Below are 27,720 nucleotides of genomic sequence, written 5' to 3'. Positions count from 1 at the left end.
TATTTCCCCCATCAATAAAAAGGCTGATGCCACCTATTTGGTGCAGCAAGCCATGGGATTTGACAAGCGCACCTCTCCCACCAGTTGGTGGTTGTGGAGTCTGCTCTGAAGAAGGCCAGGCACTCTCGCACTCACGCCTCTGCCCCCCTGGGGTGAGAGCATAGGGAGTTTGATGCCTTGGGCAGGAAAGTCTTCCAGGATGCTATGCTGGTCGCCCGTATTGCCGCCAACCAGCTATACATGACTCAGTATAACCGCAACCTCTGGAAGCGAGTTCAGGACCTCGCAGAAGGTTTGCCTGAGCAGCAACAGGAGGTGCTCTTGGCCATCATCTTGCTGGGTTTAGAAGCTGGCAAGCATGAGGTATGATCCACCTACGATGTCTTTGAGATGGCGGCCCGCATAGCCACGATTGGCATTAGCACCAGGAGGATGGCCTGGCTCAGAGCTTCTGACCTCCATCTGGAGGTACAGGAGAAGCTAGCTGACCTCCCCTGCACAGGTGACAATCTCTTTAGGGATAAGATCCAGGATGCGGTAGCACAATTAAAGGACCACCATGATACCCTTCAACAGCTCTCCGCTAGCACCTCCAACGCCCCTTCCTCAGCCAGGAAATCCGCCAGGCTGGGATCCCGAAAGCCTTTTTATATGCAGAGGAAATATTATCCTCCGACCTCCCATGCCCGCACATCACACACTGACTCTAAGGACCAGCCCTGCCACCAGCATGTGCCTAGGCCCTAGACAGAACCCCAGTAGGCCCCGGCAATGAGCTTTTGACGGGCAGCGAGAAAGCATGAGTCAGTCAAGCGCACCCCTGACACTGGATCCCCCAGTGGGTGACAGGCTCATCGGCTTCACCCATTGCTGGGAAGAGATCACTTCGGACCGATGGGTCCTTTCTATCATCCATCCAGGGTACTGTCTCAACTAAACCGCTAAACCGATAACCGATTTTTCAGGGAAAATGCAATCGGTTATCGGTGTTACCGATACATGACAATTCAGGAAATTTCGTATGAATTTCCTAATCGTCAAAAAACGAATGCACATCCCTATTGGGCAATACATGTATTCCCATACCTAGATGACTGGTTGGTCAAGAGCAATTCCCGTGCAGGGACCTTGAATGCTTTAGCCGTAACAGTGCAGACACTGCAAGTCTTGGGGTTCGTCAATAACTACCCCTCTGCCCTTTCCTCTGCTGGACCTCATAGCGGCCAGACTAGACACGGTGCAGGCAAAAGCAATTTTTCCTCAAGATCGAGCTCTTGCCCTCGCCTCGCTGGCGACCTTTGTCCGCAGCAGCCGGCATGTAACTGCCCGCCTTCTGCTCCATTTTTTGGGCCATATGGAGGCTTCGGTCCATGTCACCCCTCTCGCCCGCCTGTGCATGAAGAGGGCTCAGTGGACCTTATGGTCACAATGACAATAGGCCTCCCTGGACCTTGAGACTTTTGTTGCAGTCACAGAACTTCTGCAGGCATCTCTGTCCTGGTGGGAAGGCCTCTCCAATTTGGAGCAGGGTATTCCCATCCAAACTGCTCCATCTCAGGTGATCCTCACCATCGATGCCTCCTTTCAGGGCTTGGGAGCCCATGTGGATGGCATCCACACGCAAGGTCTCTGGACCACTCACGAAGCCCGCTGTCAAATAAACTTTCTGGAGCTTCGGGCAATCCGCTATGCCTTGTGGGTGTTCAGAGACCGGTTGTCATGCAGGGAAATCTTGATCCAGACAAACAACCAGATAGCGAGGTGGTATAACAAGAAACAGGGAGGCACAGGCTCATTCTTCCTCTGTCACGAGGTGGTGGGTGTGGACCTGGGCCCTGTCATAGGGGATGTCGCTATGAGTGACATACCTACCTTGGAATCTGAACGTTCTGGCAGACCGGCTGAGTCACTCCTTCCAGCCACCTGAGTGGTCCCTACCCGGAGGTCGCAGCCAAACTGTTTCATTAGTGGGGTACACCAGGTGTGGACCTCTTCATCTCCCCGCACAATCACAAAGTGAGCAAGTTCTGCTCCCTGACATTGGGGGGGCAGACATTGGCCTGCGATGCCTTCTCCCTCCACTGGGGGAGAGGCCTACTGTATGCATAACCCGTTCCTCTTGAAGACACCACTGAAGCTTCAACTGGACAGAGGGAACATGATCCTCGTGGTGCCCCCTTTTGGCCCTGACAGGTCTGGTTCCCGCTGCTGCAGGACCTGTCATTCAGGACCTTCATCCAGCTGGGGACTGTGCCCGATCTAATCACTTAGAATGAGGGCACCCTGCGCCTTCCGAACCTCCGGGCATTGGTCCTGATGGCTTGGATGTTGAGTGCATAGTCCTTCAGCCCTTGGCTCTTTCAGACAGTGTCTTCCAGGTGCTGGCTAGGGATGTGCTTCGGCCAAACCTTTCGGTTCGGCCTTCGTTATCAGCCATCTACGGGAAATTTTGGTTTCCCACAGTTTGGGCCTTTAAAATTCGGGGAGACCCGAATTTTGGTTTAGTGCGCAGTAACTCCCTGTTAGTGCACACTAAACCCGAAACAAATTTTTCCCAAAATTTCGGGGAAAATTCCTTCAGATTTCAGGCTCCCCGATCCAGGACGAATGCACATCCCGTGGCTTCTAAGAAGCCTTCCACCAGGAAGTCCTACAGCTTGAAGTAGAAAATATTCTTTGTCTGGTTTGCGGTACATGGCCTGGATTCATTCACATGTCCCCTTCCCCAACTATTAGACTACTTATTTATTTATTGATTGATTTTATTTATTGATTTTTATATACCGACATTCGTCGGAACATCATGCCGGCATCTTTCTTCCCATCATGCCGGCATCTTTCTTCCAAGTCTGGGCTTCAGACCATCTTAGTGAGGGTCCATCTTAGTGCTGTCAGTGCGTACCATCGAGGGGTCACTGGTACACCTGTTTTGGTGCAGCCTTTAGTAGGTCGCTTTATGAGGGGCCTGCTCCAGCTGAAGCCCCCTCTTCAGCCTCCTGTTGAGTCCTGGGACCTCAACATTACCCTAACGTGGTTCATGTGTCCTCCCTTCAAGCTGCTGCATTCCTGCATCCCGAAGTTCCTCAACTGGAAAGTTTTATTCCTGGTGGTGATTACTTTGGCTCAAAGGGTCAGTGAACTTCAGGCCTTGGTTACGTACCCACCATACACAAGGTTCTTTCACGATCTCGTGGTCTTGCATACGCACCCTAAGTTCCTGCCTAAGGTTGTGACTGATTTTCACCTTAATCAGTCCATTGTTTTACTCACCTTCTTTCCTAGGCCTCATTCCCACCCACGGAATGGGCTCTTCATACTTTGGACTGCACGAGGGCCTTGGTTTTCTATTTAGATCACACAGCCGGCCATAGGCAGGCCACCCAGCTCTTTGTGTCTTTCGATACCAATAGGCTGAAAATGGCAGTGGGCAAACAGACCTTATCCAACTAGTAGGTGGCTTGCATCACCTTCTGCTATGCGCAAGCAGGCCTTCTGCTAGCAGGCAGAGTAAAGATTCACTCTGTGTGGACCATGGCGACATCAGTGGCTCATTTGCGAGCAAACCCCATTTATTGAAATTTGCTGAGCCGCAACCTGGAGTTCTCTTCACACGTTTGCGGCTCATTACTGCCTGGACAAGGATGGACATCAGGACAATGCCTTTGGTCAATCCGTCCTGCACAATCTGTTCCATACCTGAACCCAACTCTTCTTGCCTCGTGCCTAACCAGACAGTCCCCTGCCACAGTTGTTTTGGGCCCATTGGCACTTTGTTCGGTTGCTGTTTGTCTCACCTACTAACAGGGACAGTCTGAAGCTTGGTATTCACCTACATGTGAGGACTACCATCCTGCTTGTCCTAAGAAAAAGTGCAGATGCTTACCTGAAACCGGTGTTCTCCTCAGTCAGCAGGGTGTTAGTCCTCAGGAATCCCACCCACCTTCCCATGGAGTTGAGTTCTCCCTCCAGTTTGTTGTTTTATTTTTTGCTCATTTTTTAATATGTTACAAGACTGAAAGGGGACCTCGCATGGACGCGAGGATAGTGGCATGCTGGGCATGCTCAGTGTGCTGGTCAAAGCGTCTAGAAACTTTGACAAAAGTTTTCCGTGCCAGGCTCCATCGGATGATGTCACCCACATGTGAAGAGTAACATCCTGCTGTCCTATGAGAACACCTGTTACAGGTAAGCAACTGCGCTATCTCTGGGTGTCCCAGTCAAAGGGTTCCCCATACCCTGAATCCAAGAAAGGCCCAGGTGTCTCACAGGGCTCCTACAAATTAAAGCCTTTAAGTCTAAAATATTCCCAGGATACAGCCCTTACCCACCAGGAACTGGAAAGGAGAAAGGCAGATCCCTAACCCAACTCACAGACTACCAGCAGAGTTTGTTGGAGCCCCAGAGCAGGCCCAAAAATCCAAATGAGGCAAAGCCTCCATACACCTCCTAAATCTCCAAAAATCAACACTGCCCCCAGAGCTCTCTGTGAAAAGCTGCTTTAAAACCTCAAGAAGGGGTTGGCCATTCCAAATCCCTCAAAGGGAGGGGCTGTGTATGAATGGTTCCTCCTCCTAATTACTCTCTAAAGCACTAACTGCACTAAGGGTTTACTCATGACTTACTGGTAACATGACTGGTGGGTCCCATTACAAATGCATAAATAAATTCAGCCACTTAAGTTCTGTTGTGTAGTATGGTCTCTAAATTTGCTACCATAATATCCCTAGAAAAATGTTTTTCAAATCCTTCCTTCTCTCATTGTATTATCGAGATAGATTTAAGTTAACACTTAACTAATTCCAGCTCACAGGCTTTTCTGCCTCTCATAGGGTGGGATGTACATTTTCCAGCTCTTTGATTATTATGCAGTTAGTGGCACTTGCCTCTTATTGGTGGGAATGTGCGAAACTCTCAGCATCAGCTGGATATATGGTAAGTAGAACTTACTATAGTCATTCACAGAACTAGTATTTAAGAAGACCAGGAGTTTAACATAAAATGTATGTTCCATGAATAAATCTGACAACTGACCAAACTAAAACAATAGCCATTAAATTACTATTAAATTGTTAGGAAATCCTTTCATCTAATTATATCTGAAATACAGGATTACTATATAAGTACATAAAAAGTGCTATGCTGGCTCAGACCAATAGTTCATCAAGTCTAGTGGCCTGTTTCTGATGAGCTAATCTGGATCACTTGGATGTAGCAGGGAGTATTTTTTATCTTTTTTTTTTTTTTTTGGAAGTATAAAAAGGAGAAGAAAACTTGTTAAACAAGATGGAGCTCTTTAGAAGCAAGTCAGCCTTGGCTGTAGTAGAGTGCAAGTGAACCTAAAATTCAGGACTGGATTCTAACCCTTCTGGAAGGCAGAGGCAGCTATCAGAAAGTGTCCTAAGAAGCCAGATTCAAACTCTTGCGGAGGCACAGCAGCAGTTTATAGCTGCTATGCAGGCTCATTGGGCATAGTACCAATGCATTATACAGGGTGGCCCATGGAAAAGTAGCCTGCCTCAAATGCACTGGTATTGGAGGCAGGCTACTTTTCCATGGGCCACCCTGTAGAAGAACTGAGTACCATAGGGGTTCTGCAGGAGACTACTGGCAACAATTAGACAACTTTCCAAGTGAGGCCAGAGACAGGCTTGGAAATGCTGGAACCAGAACAAGCTCATCAAACCTATGAGCCATCTGACTGGGAATGCACCCTTCAGGTGCATACAACCTCAAAGGATCAAGAGGGAGAAAAGGTCAATCAGGATCATCTCGGAGTGGTCAGTGGATGGCGCTGCCGGAAGGCCTAGCATAGAACCAGTGCCAGCAGTGACTACACTGGTGGAGCAGATAGTAGAAGTATATCCAGAAATGCAAGAGCAAGTCCAGTACAGGACAAGAAAAAAATATGAAGGTCCAGTGATGCAACTCGCTACAGAGGTCACCATGCTAAAGAAGGAACTACAAGAACAGGCAGAGAAACCTGACAGAGGTGACACAGAGAGGCCTGACTGAGATATCATAGAAAGATCTGAAGAGGACATGATAAAGACTGAGGAAAATAAAGAAGGAATAGAGCTCTGGGAGTCCTGAGGAAGGACAGAGAGAGTTCCAAGAGAAACAGCAGCACCCAGAAGTGCAAGAACAAGCCCAGTGGAGGGCAAGAAAAGAAAAAGGAAGTCTGGTGAATGGTACCGCAGTAGCAGTGACCCATGTATAGGAATGTAAAGCAGACTAGAGAGCAGCAGCAGTGCCTTGGCATAACTAACTTAATTCCCGAGGACAACATTGAGAAAGAGGCCGGGAGGCAGAAGCCAGAAAAACAATTAAGGAAAGCACTGAGGCTGAGGTAGCCTCTGTGAGTCAAAATGTGCAGTGAGTAGAAGCAAAGCATCCAGAGAAGGGATGAGTGACAAGTCTGGAACCCCAGGCTTGAGTCCAGGATGGACAGCAAGACCATGGTGACAAAGACTGTCTATACCATGGAAAGCGAGTTTAAAGCTAGTAGTCAAGGAGCAGTACCAACACTGCTGCCTGGTACTCACAGTGCAAGGGTGGAATGTCACAAAGAGACACAAGCCCTGAGGTGGCTTATGCAGGCAATTGACCATTGGAGAGAGAAAGAGCACCCTACACAAGCCCTAATGGATCCAGGGAGTCTGAGGACTCTAGTTCAGAGAAGCTGAGTCATGTGGGCATAAAAGAAGTACAAGAAGCTCTCAAGTGACTTAAGGTGGTTAAGCCACAAAGAAAATGATGATGGAAGAGACCCAAACAAGTCCAAGTATAGGACACTTGTGGGTAGAGCCCCTCTATCCCATCTCCCCAGGCTCTGCTATCTCCCCTTCTTCATAACCTGAGTTCATTTTCTTCCCTACCCACTCGGGGCTACTGTCTTTCTTCAAACAAGTGTTGCTGTGGGACATAGCAGTTGAATGCACTCTGTCCCATGGTGAGCCAGCCCCTTAGGTCAGCATTCCCACTGATTGTCTTTTTTCAAGCAGCAGGCAGGAAGAGGTGCTGCAGAGATGGCTTATTTTCTGTCAGTAAGCAGGGCTGAATTAGCCATAATCTGTGGATGATATTATCAGGTGACACTGAACAGAACTGTCTCTCCAAGCTAGTAGAGCTGTGAGCTCTACTGAGCATGTGCAGGAAATCACATGCAGGCATTGCCTTATAGTTTTCTCAATCTGTATTTCATCAGTGCTTTGCATGGATGGATTATCTGTCTCTCTCAAAACTTTTTTCTCCTTAGTCTAACTGTGATACCTTGCTGCTTACAGCGATCCACAATAGCACTTTTCAATGCTTCTTTATTTCTTAAAAAAAAAAAGAAGAAGAAGAAAGTGAAAACAAAGGGAGAAGTTCAGTGAGGAGCTTCTGGAATCTTCTCAATGGCCTTCAAGAAAACCAGTTTCAAATCCTGTTCATGTGGCCAAATTATGTTGATCACAGATGGCTACGAATTATGTTATCTCTGCCTGGGTCCAGACCATGATCAACCAAACTCTTCTGCATATGGTCAGATGTCCCCGAGATCCCAATGGTCCAGAGCAGCCAAAATAGCCAGCTTGAGAGAGAGGAGCAAAAGGATATCAGCTTCCAAAAGTCATCATTCCTCCCCTTCTTCAAAAAGCAGCAGAAGCAGATCCTCAGATGCTACTTCATTGAACTGTGAGGACCCAGACTGGACAGCCTGGGACACATCGACCCCCACTCAGCATAAGTCCAATGAGTTGGTCAAAGTGCCTCCCAAAGCAAATCACCAAAACTTCGCAATGCACTTGATATAATCAGCATGTCTAAGAAAAGAAAATCAATGATACAGCAGAAAGAAATAGAGGCTGCACAAACAGATACATCAGGACCTTTGAAACAGTTGATGTACAGAGCATTGAAGTCCCCAAAACATACCGCTGCATTGAGCAAATCAAATCAAACTGCACTGGACTTCACGACACATGAGGCATCAATGTGCTCAATGCATGGTGCATCTCTACTCAAACCACAGGGTCAGTGCTTCCATTAGGCAAACTAGGTAGTCACCCAGAGCACAAAGATGTTGGGCGCAATAAAATCCCCCCAGCATGAGGCCCAGAGGGAGAGAGTCAGTACTGCCAAAGAAGGGAGCATCGTTCCCTAGCGCTTCCCCAACAGTTTGCAAAGACCATGTGTCCCGTGTACGTGTTCTTGTGATAGGCCCACACGTTGTTCCAGACTTCCTGATTCAAGTACTTTGTTCAAATTTTTGTGTCCTGAATCTTCTTCGTATCCTTTGATCTGCTGGAGGTGCTAGCTTACTTAGGAAATTTTTTTTCTGTTACCATCTGCAGAAGGCCTGCATCTGTTCATCCCCAAGAACCTCTCTCAAGAATTTTTGGTTCCAGTTTTCCAGAGTATCCCTCGTCCTGCTGGAGGTGCCAGCTTGTTTGTTCCCAGCTTCTGGACTTTTGATACCTTGCTTCTAGTAAATTTTTTATTTTCTTTATCTCTCTGTTTATTTCTCCTCAGCTGTCTGGATTCCTCGTCCTGCAGGAGGCACCTGCATCCAGATCTTCAAGTCCAGTCCTGGAACCTTCTCGACCTGCAGGGGCCACCTGCCACTGTTCCACGGACCATGTTCGTTCTTCCACTGCGATGTTGGCCTATCTTCTTGGGTTCTATATGACATGCAGGAGGCAACTGTGTTGTTATGGTTTTGAGGTGTTGGAGTGGATACTTGGGCACTGCAGAGATGGCCACTCCCATGGGGAGGAACCCCGTGAGGACACGCAAACACAGAAGATTTGTCTTTTATTATACAGCTGGATGATACCACCAGAGGTGGCAGTAGTGAGGTGATCCAGTAGAAGCAGTCCAGGGGTCCTCAGCAGAGGAGACCCGTCTCACAATGATAGATGTTACCAGCACACGGTAGTATAGGGAGTTCCAGATGTAGGTTCCCAGTGCTGAGCTGTAGATGAGACAGACTGACAAAGGTTAGATTACTCACTAAGTTGGTAGCTGTATTGTTGGACATCCCAGCAGGCAGAAGTAGTTGGATTGCAGGTACCAAGGCAGGGAGAGCAGGTGCCTATCCCAGATAGGCACCTGAAAGAAAGCAAAGGGCCCCTGAGGAGCGGGTATCCAGATTAGATGAAATACCCCGAAGGGCAGAGAGAGCTTCCACTGGCAGCACGGAAGTGGCAGAGTAGCTTAGATCGGAGGCATATCTAATCCTTGCTAACTCGAATTGTTAGCAAACGAAAGACAGGCTAAATACCCAGATGGCATGATGTTACTCGAGGGGGACACCCCCGAGGTTCCCGCCATGATGTGGATACAGACGTGAGTGGCATGCGCGCATGCACCCTAAGAGGCCCTCAGGAGAAACATGGCGGATAGCCTTGCCATTGCCGTTCCAGGGACGCCGGAAAGAGAGCGGCATGCAGATGCAGTGGTAGCCATCTTCCCAAAGCTAGCGGGGAGAGCAGAAAGAAAGGTGAGGCACAGAGGTCGAAGCCATCTGAGTCCGATGGACGCAACAGTACCCCCCTTCAAAGGGCCCCCTTCAGACCCCTACCTGGTCTTGATTTTTGAAGATGCGATCGGTGGTATAGACAAAGCATCTCTTTGTCCATGATATTAGCCAAAGGTTCCCGATTTTTCTTCAGGTCCGTAACCCTCCCATGACAGAAGGTATTTCCAAACTCTGCCTCTCTTTCTTACATCAAGGATGGCATCAGACTTGTACTCAATGTCTTCTTCTGCATCAATAGGAGTAGGTTCAGGTGTCTTGGTGGAAAACTCGCTAAGGACAAGCGGTTTCAGTAGCGAGACATGGAACGCATTATGAATCTTCATTGCTGGAGGAAGTTTCAGACTGTGAGTGAGTGTACCCAATTGTTGGAGGATAGGAAAGGGTCCGACAAAGTGTGGAGCAAATTGAGCTGATGGTAACTTGAGCCTCAGATGTTTGGTAGACAGCCAGACCTTGTTACCAGGCTGGAATTCAGGAACTTTGCTATGGTGAGCGTCATAGCCCTTCTTAGCTCTTTGTCCAGCTTTTTGGAGCATCTCTTTAGTCTTTCTCCAGAGTTGTTGGATATCTTTGGCAGTAGATTGAGCTGCCGGGGACGTCACTGAAAGTGGAAGTGGTAAAGGTGGTAAAGGTTGTCATTCGTAGACCAATTCAAAAGGTGTAGATCTAGTAGATGATGCTGGATGTGAGTTGATATCGAATTCAGCCCAGGGCAACAGTTCAGCCCAGTCATTCTGATGTGAACCAACATAGGCACGAAGGAACTGCTTGAGTGTTCTATTCATTCTCTCAGTTTGGCCATTCGACTGAGGATGGTATGCAGAGGTGAAGTCAAGTGTGATGTCGAATTTCATACACAAAGCCTTCCAGAACTTGGCTGTAAATTGAGCTCCTTTGTCAGAGACAATGTGTTTTGGCATGCCATGTAGGCAAAAGATGTGGCTGATGAATAGTTTAACAAGCTCCATGACTGAAGACAAGCCAGGGAGAGCCACAAAGTGAGCCATCTTCGAGAAACGATCCACTGTTGTCCAGATGGTATTGTTACCTCCAGAAAGTGGTAAGTCCACTACAAATTCTGTAGCAATGTGAGTCCAGGGCTCATATGGTACCGGAAAGGGATGAAGCAGGCCCCAGGGACGTCCGGGCGGAGGTTTCTGTCTGGCACAATTGGAACAGGAAGCTACGTATGCAAAGGTGACTTCCTTCATGGTGGGCCACCAGTGGTACTCTGTAGCTTAGCCAGACTTCTTCTTTGACCAGGATGTCCAGGCAGTTTCGAATCGTGAGCCCATGCTAACAATTTCTTTCTTAGATTGCAGGGTACAATGGTCTTGCCTGGAGGTACCAGGTGTGTAGCGGTCAGAATAACTCTCTTTGGGTCGATGATATGCTGGGGTTCATCAGGTACGTCTCTGCTCTCTGCTTCAACGGCAAAGGCCAAAGTCCCTGGGGGTCCAGCGGGGGTCCGGGAGCGATCTCCTGCACGTGTGACGTCGGGAGCCAGGAACCAAAATGGCGCTGGCGCTACCTTTGCCCTGTCATATGATAAGGGCAAAGGGCCACCGGCGCCATTTCTATTAACGCAGCCATGGCCAGAGAGCGGGAGATCGCGCCGGGGACCCCCCCACCCCCCCCCCCCACTGGACCCCAGATAATTTAAAACATTTTGGGGGGGTTCGGGAGAGTGGGGGATTTATTTTAAAGGGTCAGGGTGGGTTTTAGGGTTGTTTTGGCGTGTCGGTTTTCCCGCCCTCCCCCGATAAAACGATTTTTAACCAAAAAAACTAAGGCGATCAGATTTCCCCCCCCCCCCCAGCCAAAATCGATCGTTAAGACGATCGATCACACGATTCACATCCCTAGTTACTACCCCCCTAACTAATCAAGCTTGATAGTTCACTTGGATGTAGCTCCATCACTGCTCTTTACATTAATGGTGGGGGTGAAAGGGAATTAGAACCAAAGGTTACTAAGAGCCAAGAGAAACAGATAAGTATGAGAAAAAAAGAAGTGTGAAGCTTGCTGGGCAGACTGGATGGGCCGTTTGGTCTTCTTCTGCCGTTGTTTCTATGTTTCATAGAAAGTACTTTTTCAGACAGTGAACAATCAAGTTGTGGAATCTGTTTTTAGAGGACATGATCAAGGTGACTGGCATAGAGGGGTTTAAAGAGATTTGGGCAAGTTCCTGGAGGAAAAAGTCCATAACACATTATTAGCCAGGAAGACTAAAGAAAGCTATTGCTATCCCTGGGAGTGAATGACAGGAATTGGATCTACTTTATGAGATCTGCCATATATTTGTGATCTGGATTGGCTACTGGAGATAGGATGCTGGGCTCAATGGACCTTGGTGTAATCCAGCATGGCAATTCTTATATTCATATGTTCCTGATGCATTTTGTTACTTGCATTGCTAGTTTTAAATGGAAAAAACAGGATTACAAATAAGTAAAGAATTGCACAGAAATAAAAGTTTTGGGGTTTTTTTTTCATTTTGTTTAATCTGGGGTGGGGTTTTTTTTGTTTTTTCTTTTTAGATATGTTTTGTGTTATTTTGGTGGTTTTACTGTGCGCTTAAACTATTTAATGTGCATTAAAATGGTTTAGTGTACATCAAATGGTTTTAGTGTGCTCTAAATGGATTTAACACGCACTAAAACCCAAAATCAACATAAATCGAAAAGTTGCTTAATTTGTATAGTAACATGAAATGATAAAACATAGGTCATCAGTTCTTTCATATCATTTCCAAATGATTGTGTTGGATGAAGATTCAAAAAATATGAATGGTCAAAAGTCTTCTAGAAATTAGGTCGCTTGGAAACTCTGAAACTATTCTGTCTAAACTAACTTTTAAGACTAAAATCTTCCTTCTCTTTATCAAGGTGCTAATCGTTTCTATGACAACATTGAGGACATGATTGGCTACAGACCCTGGCCTTTGATGAAGATTTGTTGGCTTTATGTCACACCTCTTGTATGCTTAGTAAGTACAGTATAATGGGATCCTATCAGGTCTGCTAATAAAATAGTATTTTTTTATCTTATTTTTTCTGACATTCTTTAACTTTCTGTTATGATTGACAACCATCAGCCCCTTTTACAAGAAAGTAGAGTCTCACTCTGGCACCGAATCCTATAAATCAGAGGTGACCTGGGCAGTTGTGATATATTATTATTATTTTGTAGGGGTGTGCATTCGTTTTGAACTTAGATGTAAAACGCAACTTTTTTTTTTTTTTTTTTTAACTTAAAAAAGTGATGAGGCGAAAACGATCGGATTTCCAACTTATTCAACATAGCTATGTTGAATACGTTGGAAATCGCGATTGTTGATCCTAAATAAAAATTTAAACCCCTCACCCTCCTTAATCCCCCCCCCCCCCAAGACTTACCAAAACTCCCTGGTGGTCCAGCAGGGAGTCAGGACACCATTTCTGAACTCCTTTGCGAGGAGCACGTGACGTCGGCGTCACGTCGGAGTGACGCGGCGTCACGTGATTCCCCGCGCGTTCGCTCTGGGACCCTCGTTGCACCCAAAAGGAACTTTTGGGTGCAACGAGGGTCCCGAGGGTGCAACGAGGGTCCCGCCGACGTCACGTGCTCCTCGCAAAGGAGTTCAGAAATGGTGTCCTGACTCCCCGCTGGACCACCAGGGAGTTTTGGTAAGTCTTGGGGGGGGAGGGGATTAAGGAGGGTGAGGGGTTTAAATTTTTATTTGCACGTATGGACATAGACTCAACTTATGGAATTCTCCATATGTCCATATTGACCGAAATTGACCCCCCCCTTTCGACGTATGGACTTATGAACATAAACTTTTGGTCTGCACATCCCTATTATTTTGGCAATAATTCAGATATGTGAGGCAAGACTTCCCTTGGATAAATCCATTACCTGTTTCTTACTTTAGGACCAGATTCACTTGCATACAGATTTAAAAGCCCTACGCACCAAAGCCGGGAGATAGGCGTGTGTCTGGGGCCGGCGAGCGCCGCACAGATTTTAGGGAGCGCCCGTGTACACGTTTATCTCCCAGTATGCACACAAATCTAAAAGTTCAAAAAAGGGGCGGGCATGGGCATGGTCTGGGTGGGGCATGGATATGTCAGGGGAAGACCAAGAGATGTGCGCATAAATGCTTACATGCACGAGCGTGCGCTGGGCGTCCCCACTGTGTAACTTTACTTTTGCTATTGCTGGCATGTAAGTCAAAAATTAAAAAATCAAGGCTAGAGAGCCGAGTTTTAATGGTTGGGTCTAACAGGGGAGAAGGGAGCCTTTAAAACTAGGATGGTTAGGAATTCCTATCCCTACATTGGGCGAACTGGGAAAAGGTCAAGTAGCCTGGGAAAAGGTCAAGTAGCACCCCTTATAAAGTTCCCTTCCTCCTTATTATATGTTTAAGTAAATCTAGTTAGGCCCCTCAATGTTTTAAGAGGGACCTATAGATGTTTCTTTCTTTGAATAAATATGGAGGATCTCCCTCAATTATGTTTTAAGTACACCAATTCAGTAAAAGTGTTGGGAATGTATTATTTGTTTGAATAATTGCTTGTTTGAATATGTGGAGTACATATTGATAAATGCGTTTTCATGATGTAATAAATGAAAAAGTTAATAAAGAATAAATTAAAAAAAAAAAAAAATTCCCACCACTTATGCGGTAGACATGGTATTTGTGTGCACATATGCACATCTATATAAAACTGAGCTCGCATGTACGCGCGTACAGCCAATTTTATAACATACACACATATGTGCTCATATGTTCTAAAATGGCTGCATTCATTGGTGCGAGCCGGCATTCACTCGTACATATGCACCCTCGTGCCTGTTTCAAAGTTACCGTCTAAGCCTTTTCCCATAGACACAGAATGGGCGAAAACCCATGGTAAATCAGGCTTTAAATGATTACTAAAGAGTATTAACTTAATATGGTTCGTTTTATTTTCAATAATGTGATGCTGTATGAAACATTCATCTTGCAAATTTCAGGCTATATATGTGTATATACATGTATTGATTAAAAACAGCTTTGTTTATTACTGGAATTAAGCTATTACAAAGATTTGGGGTTTCCCTTCCCATGATAACTGAGGTCATAGTAATGATGGCAGAAAAAAAGACAAAAATGGTCCATCTAGACTGCCCAGCAAGCTTCCCAAGGCAGTCACTGTTTCTCTTAAGGGTAGTAACTGCCACTCCGTGCCAGTTAAACTTTTTTATTTATTCCCATCCTCTAGCTTTTGGGGGATCCACAGTGTTTATCCCATGCCCCTCTGAAATCCTTCACAGTTTTAGTCTTCACTACTTCCTCTGGAAGGGCATTCCAGGCATCCACCACCCTCTCAGTGAAGAAATATTTCCTGATATTGGTTCTAAGTCTTCCTCTCTGGAGTTTCAAATCATGACCCCTAGTTCTACTAAATTGTTTCCAATGGAAAAGGTTTGTTGACAACCATGGATCATTAAAACCTTTCAAGTATCTAAAGGTCTGTATCATATCATTCCTACTCCTCCTCTCCTCCAGGGTATACATATTCAGGTTCTTCAACCTCTCCTCATAAGTCATTTGATGGAGACCACCCACCATTTTGGCCGCCCTTCTCTGGACCACCTCCATCCTGTCTCTGTCTCCATTGAGATACGGTTTCCAGAACTGAACCTAGTACTCCAGGTGAGGCCTCACCAAGGACCTGTACAAGGGGATTATCACTTCCCTTTGCTTACTAGATATTCCTCTCTCTATGCAGCCCAGCATTTCTTCTGGCTTTGGCTATAGCCTTATCACACTGTTTCATTGACTTCAGGTCGTTAGACACTGTCACCCCAAGGTCTCTGTCCTGCTCTGTGCACATCAGCCCTTCACCCCCCAATGCATATAGTTCTTTCAGATTATCACATCCCAGATGCATGACTGCATTTCTTGGCATTGAATCCCAGCTGCCATATCTTTGGCCACTCTTCCAGCTTCCTTAAATCCCGTCTCATTCTCTGTACTCAATCCGGCGTGTCCACTCTGTTGCAGATCTTAGTATCATCCGCAAATAGACAACTTTACCTTCTATCCCTTCTACAATGTCGCTCACGAAGATGTTGAACAGAACTGGTCCCAACACCGATCCCTGTGGCACTCCACTTAACACCATTCTGTCTTCAGAGTAGGTTCCATTTACCATCACCATTGTCTTCTGTCTGTCAACCAGTTTGTAATCCATGCCAACACCTTGGAGCTGACGTCCAAGCTTCTCATTTTGTTGATGAGTCTTCTGTGTGAGACCGTATCAAATGCTTTACTAAAATCCAAGTAAATTATATCAAGCGCTCTTCCCTGATCCAGTTCTCTAGTCACCCAATCAAATAAATCAATTAGATTCTTCTGACAGGACCTTCCCTTGGTGAATCCATGCTGCTTCTGATCGAGCAACCCACCAGATTGTAGATAGTTCACTATCCTTTCCTTCAGCAGAGTCTACATTAATTTTACCACTACCGAGCTGTTGCTAACTGGCCTGTAGTTTCCAGCCTCTTCTCTGCTCCCATTCTTGTGAAGCGGAACCACCACCGCTCTTCTCCAGTCACTAGGCACTACACCCTTTTCCAAAGATCTATTGAACAGGTCACACAGTGGACCCGCCAGCACATCTCTGAGTTCCCTCAGTATTCTGGGGTGAACCTCATCAGGCCCCATGGTTTTGTCCACTTTAGGGTAGATTTTAAAAGGTTGTGCATGCTACCCGGCGACTGGTTATATAACATGTGCATGCAGGTGCACGCTGTAACGCTTTGGTCCTCTGGAAGGGTGGAGTTAGCAATCTGTAATGCTTCGCTCCTCAGGAGGAGGAGTTAGCAATCTGTAATGCTTCTTCTGCCAGGAGGAGGAGTAAGTAATCTGTAACAGTCTTACCTCCGCCAGGAGGAGGAGTAGCAATCTGTAACGCTCTTACTTCTGCTAGGAGGAGGAGTTAGCAATCTGTAACCAATCTACTAAGGAGTTAGCAATCTGTAATGTGTCGCTCCTCTAGGAGGGCGGAGTTAGCGATCTGTAATGCCTTCACTATGGAGTAGCAATCTGTTATATATAGGCTGCTGGCAAGTCCATTAGAAAGAGGAGTTAACTATCTATATAATACTTCCGTAAACGGAGTTAGTGGTCTGTAGTGGTTGGCTTCCACAGGGTGACAATAGTGTAAGGAATGACCACTTGAAGGGAATGATGAATCCCTGAGCCGATGGCAGATGACAGCGCCCCCAGGAGGAGATCCTGAGAGGAACACGGGCTAAGCTGGAATATGAAACAAACACAAATAGTTCTTTATTAGGCTGGAAGCTGAACCACCAGTGGTAGCAGTAGTGAGTCAATGTGTCCGGCAAGGCTGAAGTCTTTCTGATACTGGAATTATAATCTCTGGGTTGCTGAGCTGTAGAGAGAGACTAAGAGTAGACAGGGTATACTGGATACAAGATGGTACACTCACAATAGTAGATGTCTGTAATGGTCTCTATGCCACAGAGAGTCTTCAGTACATTCAGGAACAGGAGCCGTAGGTGAGCACTGGTTCCTATAAACAGTCTGTAATAAGAACTCACAATAGCTGTATATGAAATGGCTTCTAGAGTAGAAGAGAGTCTGTAAAGGATTCTAGGAACATGGGCCCTCGTGGAGCGAGTACCGGTTCCTATCTGCAATCTTGCCAATATAATTCACGATCTCCGTACCTGCGATAACGTCTTAGACAAAAGGGAGTCTTCAGAGATATAGGAATCTAGGCCCTCGTGGAGTGAATACCAATTCCTATCTGCAATAGAACTCACTGTGTTCACGTCTGCGATCGCTTCCAGGCAATGAGGAGTCTTCCGAGTATTCAGGGACGTAGGCCCTCGAGGAGCGAGTACAGGATCCTTTCTTGGCAATCTGAAATCAAGAAGATAGAGCGGAGCCCCCGTGGAGTGGGTACTCCTGGTAAGTTTGAAAAGGCCGAGCAGTGGAGAAGGATTCCCCTGGCTGACTCGGATCATTGTTGCAAGTAGCGTGGGCTGCCGAAGCAAGTCCTGTTGGAGTTCCTTGTTGCAAGTAGCGTGGACTGCCGAAGCAAGTCCAAGGAGAGTTCCTTGCTAACTCATCTGAAGTTAGCAAACAAAGATTTTTTTAAATTGAAAATGGATGACATCACTACGGAGGATGCCCACAAGGTTCGTGCCCTTGCTGGTACAAAGTGCGTGCCCTTACGTCATCGGAAACATGGCGGATCCGTAGCGTCAAGCCAGCCCGGGGATACCGGGACCAAGAGACAGGGAGAAGCCATGGCTGCATCTGTTCGTCAGAGCCGAAGGGAGTCGCCACCAAGGTAGAGAGGGTGGAGCGAGGGCAAGAAGAGGCATGAATGTAACAGTACCCCCCTTCAAAGGGCGATCTCCTCTTCGAGTACCAGTTTAAGTACCAGAGATGTGTGAGGTGGAACTGATGAGCATCTCTTATCCAATAGGTCTAAGGATTCCAAAGATGGTTTTGGGGTCGAAGCCTTTTCAGGCAAACAAAGTTCAGTCTCTGTTCAAACATCCAGGGTCTCAAAGTCTTGAGTTCAAGTTCGTATAACACAGATAGATGTAGATTTGAAGAATCTAGTAGAATGTATAATGACATCAGCAGCAATGAGAGGGCTGCCGTGGATATCACTGAGTTTTCACTGGAAGTGGTGAATGTAGAAATTGGTCCAATATCCACTTCTGATGTAGCTCTTCCGCAGGATGCTGGAAGAGAGATGTTGATAGTACCAGCAAAATGAACAGGCTGATGGATGGATAAATCTTCATCTTCGGAATCAACAGTGCTGTAACCCCCAGCACGACATTCGAATGATCCAACGAAGCTTATGAGTAGAGATATCTTCTTCTTTCTTCGGAATCAACCAGTGCCATAGGTTATGGGCACGACTTCCGAGTAATCCTTAACTAAAGTTGATGAATGGAGATATCTTCTTCTTCGGAATCAAACAGTGCTGTAACCCCAGCATGACATCCGAGTAGGCCAATCGCAATACTGGTAGCTAGGGATGTCTTCTTTCTTCACAATCAGCAGTGCTGTAAACCTCCAGCATGACCTTCGAATGGACCAACACAAATTTGAGAGGTAGAGATGACTTCAACTTTGGAATCAACAGTGCTGTAATCCTTCAGCATGACTTCCAAGTAGGTAGAATGTAGTACATATTCTCAAATTTGTAATCCAAGAAGACATAGTAGATGTCGAGCGCCACCTAACTATGGTGTGCATAGCTACTGCTATGACTAACAGCATGATTTAGAAAAACTGCTGATGATGTTGATAAGATCCTCAAAAGAAGTGGTGGTGAAAAGAATCGTCCAAGGCTCACTTCATTGTATGATACAATATTGGATCTTCAAATTTACCACATGGACTCCTCAGGTATTCCACAAAACATCTGAGATAGTAATTGTCTCTTGCCCCTGAGTCCTTCAGGGCAGAGGTTTGAACTGTCACTGGTTCAGGGATCATCAAAACTGGACGAGAGAGTGGAGGAGAAAATGCTGTATAACCCAAGAACAGTTGCCCCGCGGGACTTAGGCTTGTTCGTTTCCCGGACGAATAGGGCAAACAGAAATATCATGGCCTGGCTGACCACAGTACACGCACAGGCCGTTTTTCCTTCTATATCTCTTCTCTTTAGATGTCAAGTGACCACGACCAGATTCCTTCGGTTCCTTCTCCAGAGCAGGAGGTGCTGTTCCCCTTGATAGTGCAGGAGCACTGGTTGGTTTTAACCCAGGAAACACCTTAGGCCGGAGTTCCTTCACCTGCGATAACGTCTTAGACAAAAGGGAGTCTTCAGAGATATAGGAATCTAGGCCTTCGTGGAGCAAGTACCGATTCCTATCTGCAATAGAACTCACTATGTTCACGTCTGCGATCGCTTCCAGGCAATGAGGAGTCTTCCGAGTATTCAGGGACGTAGGCCCTCGAGGAGCGATTACCGGATCCCATCTTGGCAATCTGAAATCAAGAAGAGAGAGAGGAGCCTCCATGGAGCGGGTACTCCTGGTAAGTTTGAAAAGGCCGAGCAGTGGAGAAGGATTCCCCTGTCTGACTTGGATCGTTGTTGCAAGTAGCATGGACTGCCGAAGCAAGTCCTGTTGGAGTTCCTTGTTGCAAGTAGCGTGGACTGCCGAAGCAAGTCCAAGGAGAGTTCCTTGCTAACTCATTTGAGGTTAGCAAACAAAGACCTTTTTAAATTGAAAATGGATGACGTCACTACGGGGGACGCCCCCGAGGTTCATGCCCTTGCTGGTACAAAGTCTGGAGCGTGTGTGTGCACGCCCTTACGTCATCAGGATCATGGCGGATCCATAGCGTCAAGCCAGCCCGGGGATACCGGGACCAAGAGGCAGGGAGAAGCCGCAGCTGCATCTGTCCGTCAGAGCTGAAGGGAGTCGCCACCAATGTAGAGAGGGTATAGCGAGGGCGAGAAGAGGCACGAACGCAACATACGCATGTTATAAAATCGTGGGTCAGCACGCGCAAGGGGATGCACCTTAGTGAAACTTGCACGCGCCGAAGCCCGCAGGCTTCCCCCGTTCCCTCCCAGGCCGCTCCAATTTAGGAACGGCCTGGGAGGGAACTTCCCTACCCCCTAATCTATCCTTCCTACCCCTTCCCACTCCCTAGCCCTATCCTAACCCCCAAAAAAAGTTATCTAACCTTTTGTACCTGCTCGAAGGCAAAGGGCCACTGTGCCAGGGGCCTCTAGCCCTGCCCCGCCCCTTTCCCGAAGCCCCAGGACTTACATATGTTCCGGAGCTTTACGCGCGTGGCCTGGCCTTTTTAAATAGGCCCAACGTACATAGGTCTTTTAAAATCCAGCCCTTTCAGTTTTCTTAGCTCTTCCTATACATTATCTTCTGTAAATGGAGTTTCGTCTACTCCACCCCCTTCTACAGTCTTGATAACAAGTAACAGTCCTTCTCCAGGGTCTTCTTTAGTGAACACTGAACTGAAGTATTTGTTTAATATTTCTGCTAATTCATCATCTCTCTCCACCCATTGATCCTTATCCCCTTTCAATTTCACTATACCACTATGTACTATTCTCCTTTCTCTGATATATCTGAAAAATGTTTTGTCACCTCGCTTTATCTCCTTGCAATCCTTTCCTCTGCCTGATTTTTTGCATCTCCCTCAGTTTCGCCAGATAATCCTCCCTGTGTTACACTTTTTGGGATTCTTTATATTTCTGAAAAGCTGCTTTTTTTGTTTTTATTACATCAGCCACCTCCTTTGTGAACCAGATTGGATTCTTATTTCTCTTACTTTTGTTTATTTTTCTAACATACAAATTTGTTGCTTTTGTAATTGCTCCTTTTAGTTTGGCCCACTGTTGTTCGACCTCTCCCATTTTCTCCCAGTCTTCAAGTTCTGCCTCCAGATATTTCCCCATTTCTACAAAGTCTGTTTTTTTGAAGTTCAAAACTCGGGTCTTTGTGACACTTCTCCAGATCCTATTTGCACTCTTAAACCATAATATTTGATGATCACTGGTTCTGAGGTGGGCATCCACCCGGATATTAGAGACATTAGCCCCATTAGTGAGCAATAGGTCAAGTATAACTCCCTCCCTCGTGGGTTCCATTACCATTTGTTTGAACAGAGCGCCTTGCAGGACATCCACTATCTCTCTACTTCTGTTAGATTCTGCAGAAGGGATTCCGGTAGATTAAAATCACCAACAATCAACACTTCCCCCTTCTTTCCCACCTTTATAATCTCTTTGATCAAATCTCTGTCTAGTTGTTCCGTTTGAGTTGGAGGCCTGTACACCACTCCAGTAAAAATGGATGTACCATCATCTTTTTTTAGGACGGCCCATAATGCTTCTTCTCTACCCCACTTTCCTTGCAGTTCAGTTGCTTGGATATTATTTTTGACATAAAGTGCCACTCCTCCCCCTTTTTTGTCCTTTCTGTCATTCCTTAACAAGTTATAGCCCGGTATGGCCGTATCCCAGTCATAAGAATCCGTGAACCATGTCTCCGTGACAGCAACAATGTCCAAGTCTGCCTCCACCATTAAGGCCTGCAGGACTGGAATTTTATCGTTTAATATTTCTGCTAATTCATAATCTCTCTCCACCCATTGATCCAGATCCTATTTGCAATCCTATTGCCCAAACTGCGAGCATTTGTAGTCATAGCTTTCCAATATTTCTCCCTTGCTATGTTGCACTTCCTAGGAACCTTTTCTGATTTTTGAGCTGATTGATTATGTTATTTTCACTTCGCATGTCCTTCACAAGTCTTATTCTGCCAGAGCCTACTGTTATCCAATTGATTCTGGGTTTTTGAATCCTGGATGTCTGAGGTTGAGGTACAGTTGCTGTAAACTTTGGGAAGGTGGGTACCTGATTGTCACATGTCTAGTTCTAACTGAGCCTACTGTAAAACATTTTTTCCTAGGATTTCATAACCGCTGTGGGAGATGGGTAACAGATGGATATTTCAAGGAAGGGGAGGTTAATTGAATCCTGGCCAATTGCTCCCGTAGCTGGATCAGCTCCATTTTAATTTTAGACAGCTGAAGCCAAAAGGGACAGCCCTTGGTTCTCCAAATGATAGGCCTTGAGACATAAGCACCACAATTGTTGCATTGAATTAAAGCCATTCTCTCTGATTAATTAAAGCTATTCTCTCTGATTAATTAAAATCTTATAGATAAGGTAAGGTATGGTTAGTCCCTAGCAAAGATTTTTAATAGGTATTTGAACTAAAACTGTGTGTTATCCAGTAAAGATTAATAGGCAGAATATGCAAACCAAATTTAACAAGAATTATGACAGTATAAGTTATATCTAGGCTGTAAGGAACTACTAAGTAATTGGGGATGAGGTATTTGAAGCTAATTATTTATGAGACCAGAGAAGAGTATATACGAAAGTAAAGCCAGGGGTGGGTGGGTAGAGTGGCAGAGAGGGAGGAGCGGGTACCCAGAGCGTCTAACAGCCAAGAGGAGCAACTGGAACTGAAGATCCCAACTACAGCGGAATTACACGAGAGTGGATATCCTTTTTTAATTCTTAGCCCTAGAAAACAGACAAAATAGCTCTCTTTCAGGTTTCAATTTCAAATCTGCCCCTTTCTAACAGACAAGCCACAATTTTTTGCAAATATAAAGCCCTATTACATTCAGCACAGGTAAAAAACAAAATAAAATTGTACTTAGTTTCAGCAAGGCTCTGGCTCATGAATTTTATATACCGCTCCCAATATAAAACAACATGTATTCTTCACAAAATAATCCATGTGTTGCGCCCGTCGGTCACAGACAGCTGCGACCTCTCATGCTCACCTCTTTTTTCCCTGCATCGTCTATCATTGGGAGAATAGCGGCCTCCACCAACCAACACCGACCTCCCTGGAGTCCACGGGACAGCGTAGGCGCTGCCGACCGCCATCTTACTTCTGGAATCACCTAGGCGCGCGCACGCACACGTGCAGGGCCTCCTTTTGTGTACATCATGGCAGGAACCTCGGGGGCGTCCCCTCCCACGACGTCAGACTGCTGGTATACTTAAGCCGACCGGCCCACTGCTAAGATGAGTTAGCAATGAGTTCTCTCGTGTAATTCCGCTGTAGTTGGGATCTTCAGTTCCAGTTGCTCCTCTTGGCTGTTAGACGCTCTGGGTACCCGCTCCATGGGGGCCCTTCTGCGTCTAGGCTATCCACTCCTTGGAGGGCCTTCCTTCCTTGGTCTTCCTTATACCCACTCCTTGGGTCCCTGCTCTGGAACTTCCTTAAGTGAGTACCTTCTTCACCTTCTTCATTATCTACTCCACTGAAGCCTTCACGGATTACCCCGCGCCTCAGGACACTACCATCCTTCCGTGAGCTACAGAGTATTACTGCACCTACGTGAGCTACAGAGTATTGCTGCACCTATGTTTGAACCTCTGTTTGCTTCCTATACCTCCAGCCTCTACTACCATACCATCCACAGTACAGTACAGCTATCCTCAGCGTACCTCACACTGCGGGCCACTACCATATCTGCACTCAGAGGTATCTTCATCTGCTTACAGGAATCCTCGGCATACCCCATGCTGTGGGCCACTACCAGATTTACTCATCTACAATATAACTCTACTTCAGTGCTCAAGAACTGTGCTTTGCATGTCCCGCTCCTTGAGCCCTGCATTTTCTCTTTTCTCTTAATAAAATTTCTTTCACAGTTGTGCCCACATCGCTGAGACCATGCCCACCGACAGTGAGGCTCACAGGGCTCCTCCCTGTGGGTGGAGATATCTCTCACCTAGGTCTAGGGTTCAAAAATTCCTACAAACTATAACAGATTGCTAACTCCATGGACCTGGCTCAGCTCTCAACCCTGCAGGCCATTCCTGGCCTGGCCCAACGTCTTGCCGAACAACAAGGACACTGACTTTGACCAATGCCTTTAACAAGCTAACTTCACAGCTGCATTCCACAGGGACACCTGACAAGACCGTCCCTTCTGCTCCAAAGACACTTGTACGTCTCTCCGTACCCTTGCCTTCGCCTATACGCTTTTCAGGTGATCCATTGTTATGCAGGGGTTTCCTAAATCAGTGTTGTATGCACTTTTCACTTCAACCTACATACTTCCCAGACGTAGTCTCCAAAACTACATACATCCTATCTCTGGTAGATGGGAAGCCCTGGCCTGGGCTTCACCTCTCTGGGAACGTAATGATCCTATACTCCAGGACTTGACGGGATTCCTCTCACTCTTTCGTTCAGTATTTGATGATCCTGCTTGCAAGACTGTCACTGGATTGGCTCTCCTTCACTTACAACAAGGCACCAAAACTCTGACTAAATATGTTTTTGAGTTCAAAACCTTGTCCTCAGAACTACATTGGGACTTGGGTTGCCTACGGGCTGTGTTCCTGGAAGGTCTCAACAGTCGCATTAAAGATGAGTTAGCGGCACGTGAACTCCCTGATACCGTGGACTCTCTCATCGACCTTGCTGGACAAATTGTCAACTACGCGAGCGCTCTCAAGAGGTAATGAGTTCCAAGAAGATAACATTGGGAGGTACTCGCTCTCGTCCCATGCCAGTTGCTCAGACCACTTCTAGCTCCAATGCTAAGGAGGAGGAGCCTATGCAGCTAGGTTGGAGCCACCTCACCTCGAGGGAAAGACGATATTGAAAGAGACTTGGCCTCTGCATGAGAAGCTCACAGCTGGTTTCAATCATTCCTAGAAAATAGATCCTACAAAGTCAAGATCAATAACGTAGAATCACCTCCTATCAAATCAATCAGAGGAGTACCTCAAGGATCATCGCTCTCCCCTACCCTTTTTAACATTTACCTGCTTCCACTCTGCCACCTACTCTCCAGCCTCAAGCTAAAGCACTATATTTTCGCTGATGACATTCAGATACTTCTTCCCATCACAGAATCACTGCAAAAAACTTGGGCTCATTGGAACAACTGCTTACTATCCATCAATTCCCTGTTATCCAGCCTGAACCTCATACTCAATACAAATAAAACAGAAATCCTCATCATCTCGCATGACGAAAACCATACTCTCTTCAACGTCCAAAGCACAACACAACCCACAAAACCACCCATTAACCACTCACCTTCTGTCAGAGACTTAGGGGTGCGCCTCGACAATCAATTCAACCTTAAATCCTTCATTCACAACACAACCAAAGAATGTTACTTCAAACTTCAAGTGCTCAAAAATCTAAAACCACTCCTTCACTTCAGTGACTTCCGTTTAGTAGTTCAGTCTATAATTCTGTCTAAGTTAGACTACTGCTAGGTCTTCCGATCTCATCTATAAAACCCTTACAGATGGTACAAAACGCTGCGGCGAGGTTACTCACCAACACCAATAAACGAGCCCACATCACACCAATTCTGCACTACCTTCACTGGCTTCCTATAAAAGCCAGAATCACCTTCAAGACATTATCAATGATCCACAAGGATATTATGGGCAGCGCCCACCTAAATCTTACCTCGCAACTCCGCCTTCACACATCAAAAAGACCTATCAGATATAATTACAAAGGTTCTTTATATGCTCCCCTGATTAAAACTTCACTAACTAAACGAGCACTCTCCACAGCCGGGCCCACCCTTTGGAACTCATTACCACCAGGTCTTCGACTAGAAACTTGCCATCTAACTTTCAAGAAAAACCTAAAAACGTGGCTCTTCCGGCAAGCCTTTCCGAAATCGCAGGAACACTCCATCACCGGTCAAAGAGCAAAATAGCTAATATAAAGTCCACGACCGCCCATATACCCTCAGGGCCCGAAGAACCCTTATGTGGACAGTCCACTTGTTATGAAAGACCCCTTTGTTGATGCAGTAGCTCACTAGCTCATGCTCTTCCCATGTTTATGCCCTTCAACAGTGCTCACTGTCACCTGTATACCCCAACCAGTACATTCCAACCTTACCTACCAATTATTTGTAGCTAATCTTATCATTTATTCATGTTATTTGACGAATTATTGTTGTCTATTTTATATTTAATATTTAATGATTTACGTTCTTTTGTTCAAAACTCTGTTTAATGTAATGCCTTACCCGCGACAGTTTTGTTCTATGGAAACCGACCTGATTTGATATTTATATCGAGAATGTCGGTATATAAAAACCCTAAATAAATAAATAAATGTACTGCAGAGAACCTGGCCACGCTGTACCTTCCTGTCCTATCTGTCCAGGAAACTTACTGACTTAGGATCCGCCGGAGGACTCTTCCTAGGTCTAACGTCTCCATCTCCTCCACTCACACTACCAGTGTCTATTATCTCGGGTGCCCTCGAGTTTCACACACTTGCCCTCGTGGACTCTGAGGTGTGTGGAAACTTCATACTTTGCCAACTCGTAGAGCATATAAGCATCCCTATGGTTCGAATGCCCACTCCTTTTTTGCTGACATCTATACATGGCGAACCTTTGCCTGGTGAGGTCTGTCTTACTACTCAGCCGCTTCGCCTTTGCACTGGGTCTCTGCACTCTGAGACCATCACATTTCTAGTGCTGGATAAATCGATATATCCGGTGGTTCTTGGGATACCATGGCCTCAACTTCACTCACCCCAATTTGAATGAAGTACCGTTGAATTAGCTCAGTGGGAAGAAGCCTGCCATAGAAGATGCCCGGAGACAGTGACTCCTATGCCTTGCCTGGTCACCACCACCTTTCTTCCCGGTCTAGCTCCACAGTACCAATCTTATCAGGACATGTTTTCTAAACAAGCAGCAGATTCATTACCACCTCACCAATCATTCGATTGCGCCATCAATTTAGTCCTGGGTTCCAAACCTCCCAAGGGAAGGGTGTACCCACTCTCATTATCAGAGACAAAGGCTATGTCAGCCTACATTCAGGAGAACTTGGAAAAGGGATTAATTCGGCCTTCAAATTCTCCGGCCGGAGCCGGATTTTTTTTCATGGGCAAGAAGGACGGATCCCTTTTCCCATGTATAGACTACCATGGGTTGAATGAAATCACCATGAAGGACCGATATCCACTACCATTAATCTCCAAACTTTTTGATCGGCTCCAAGGAGCCAAGATTTTCACAAAGCTGGACCTCAGAGGTGCATATAATCTCATTCAAATACGCCGGGACGACAAATGGAAAACAGAATTCAATACTCGCAATGGCCATTTTGAGTACTTGGTCATGCCTTTTGGCCTTTGTAAAGCCCTGACTGTGTTCCAAAATGTGATGAATGAGATCTTTAGAGACATGCTGTATGATTGCGTAGTGGTGTATTTAGATGATATATTGGTCTTCTCTCAGGATCTTCAGACTCACCATTCACACATCTCCAGAGTACTTCAGAGGCTTCGAGATAACCATCTCTACGCTAAACTAGAGAAGTGTGCTTTCCATCAGGAGTCTGTTCCTTTTCTGGGATACGTAGTATCCAGCCAGGGGTTCCAGATGGATCCACAGAAGACCAAGAGCATTCAAGACTGGCCCCAACCTACTGGTCTAAAAGCCCTAAGTCGATTCTTCAGATTCACCAACTACTATAGATCATTTATTCATCACTACTCCACCTTGCCCGCGCCTCTTACTGCCATGACACGCAAGTGAGCCAATCCCTCTCAGTGGTCCTCTGAAGCCGTAGCCGCCTTTTAGGAATTAAAAAAGGCGTTCC

At 46.2% G+C, this 27,720-nt stretch overlaps 1 protein-coding gene across 2 annotated transcripts in view; it reads left to right on the top strand.

Moving 5' to 3' along the window:
- The window catches only part of LOC115090603 (sodium- and chloride-dependent betaine transporter-like), a 368,393-nt gene that overhangs the window by 320,279 nt on the left and 20,394 nt on the right, over positions 1–27,720 (top strand). For both annotated transcript variants that reach the window (XM_029599943.1, XM_029599944.1), the window contains exons 12-13: positions 4,830–4,932; positions 12,409–12,509. In XM_029599943.1, the coding sequence (XP_029455803.1) occupies positions 4,830–4,932; positions 12,409–12,509 (204 nt within the window). The remainder of the gene's footprint in view (positions 1–4,829; positions 4,933–12,408; positions 12,510–27,720) is intronic.

This window comes from Rhinatrema bivittatum, chromosome 4, assembly GCF_901001135.1.
Source record: "Rhinatrema bivittatum chromosome 4, aRhiBiv1.1, whole genome shotgun sequence".
NCBI classification, from domain to species: domain Eukaryota; kingdom Metazoa; phylum Chordata; class Amphibia; order Gymnophiona; family Rhinatrematidae; genus Rhinatrema; species Rhinatrema bivittatum.
This window is presented reverse-complemented; position numbering and strand designations above follow the sequence as displayed.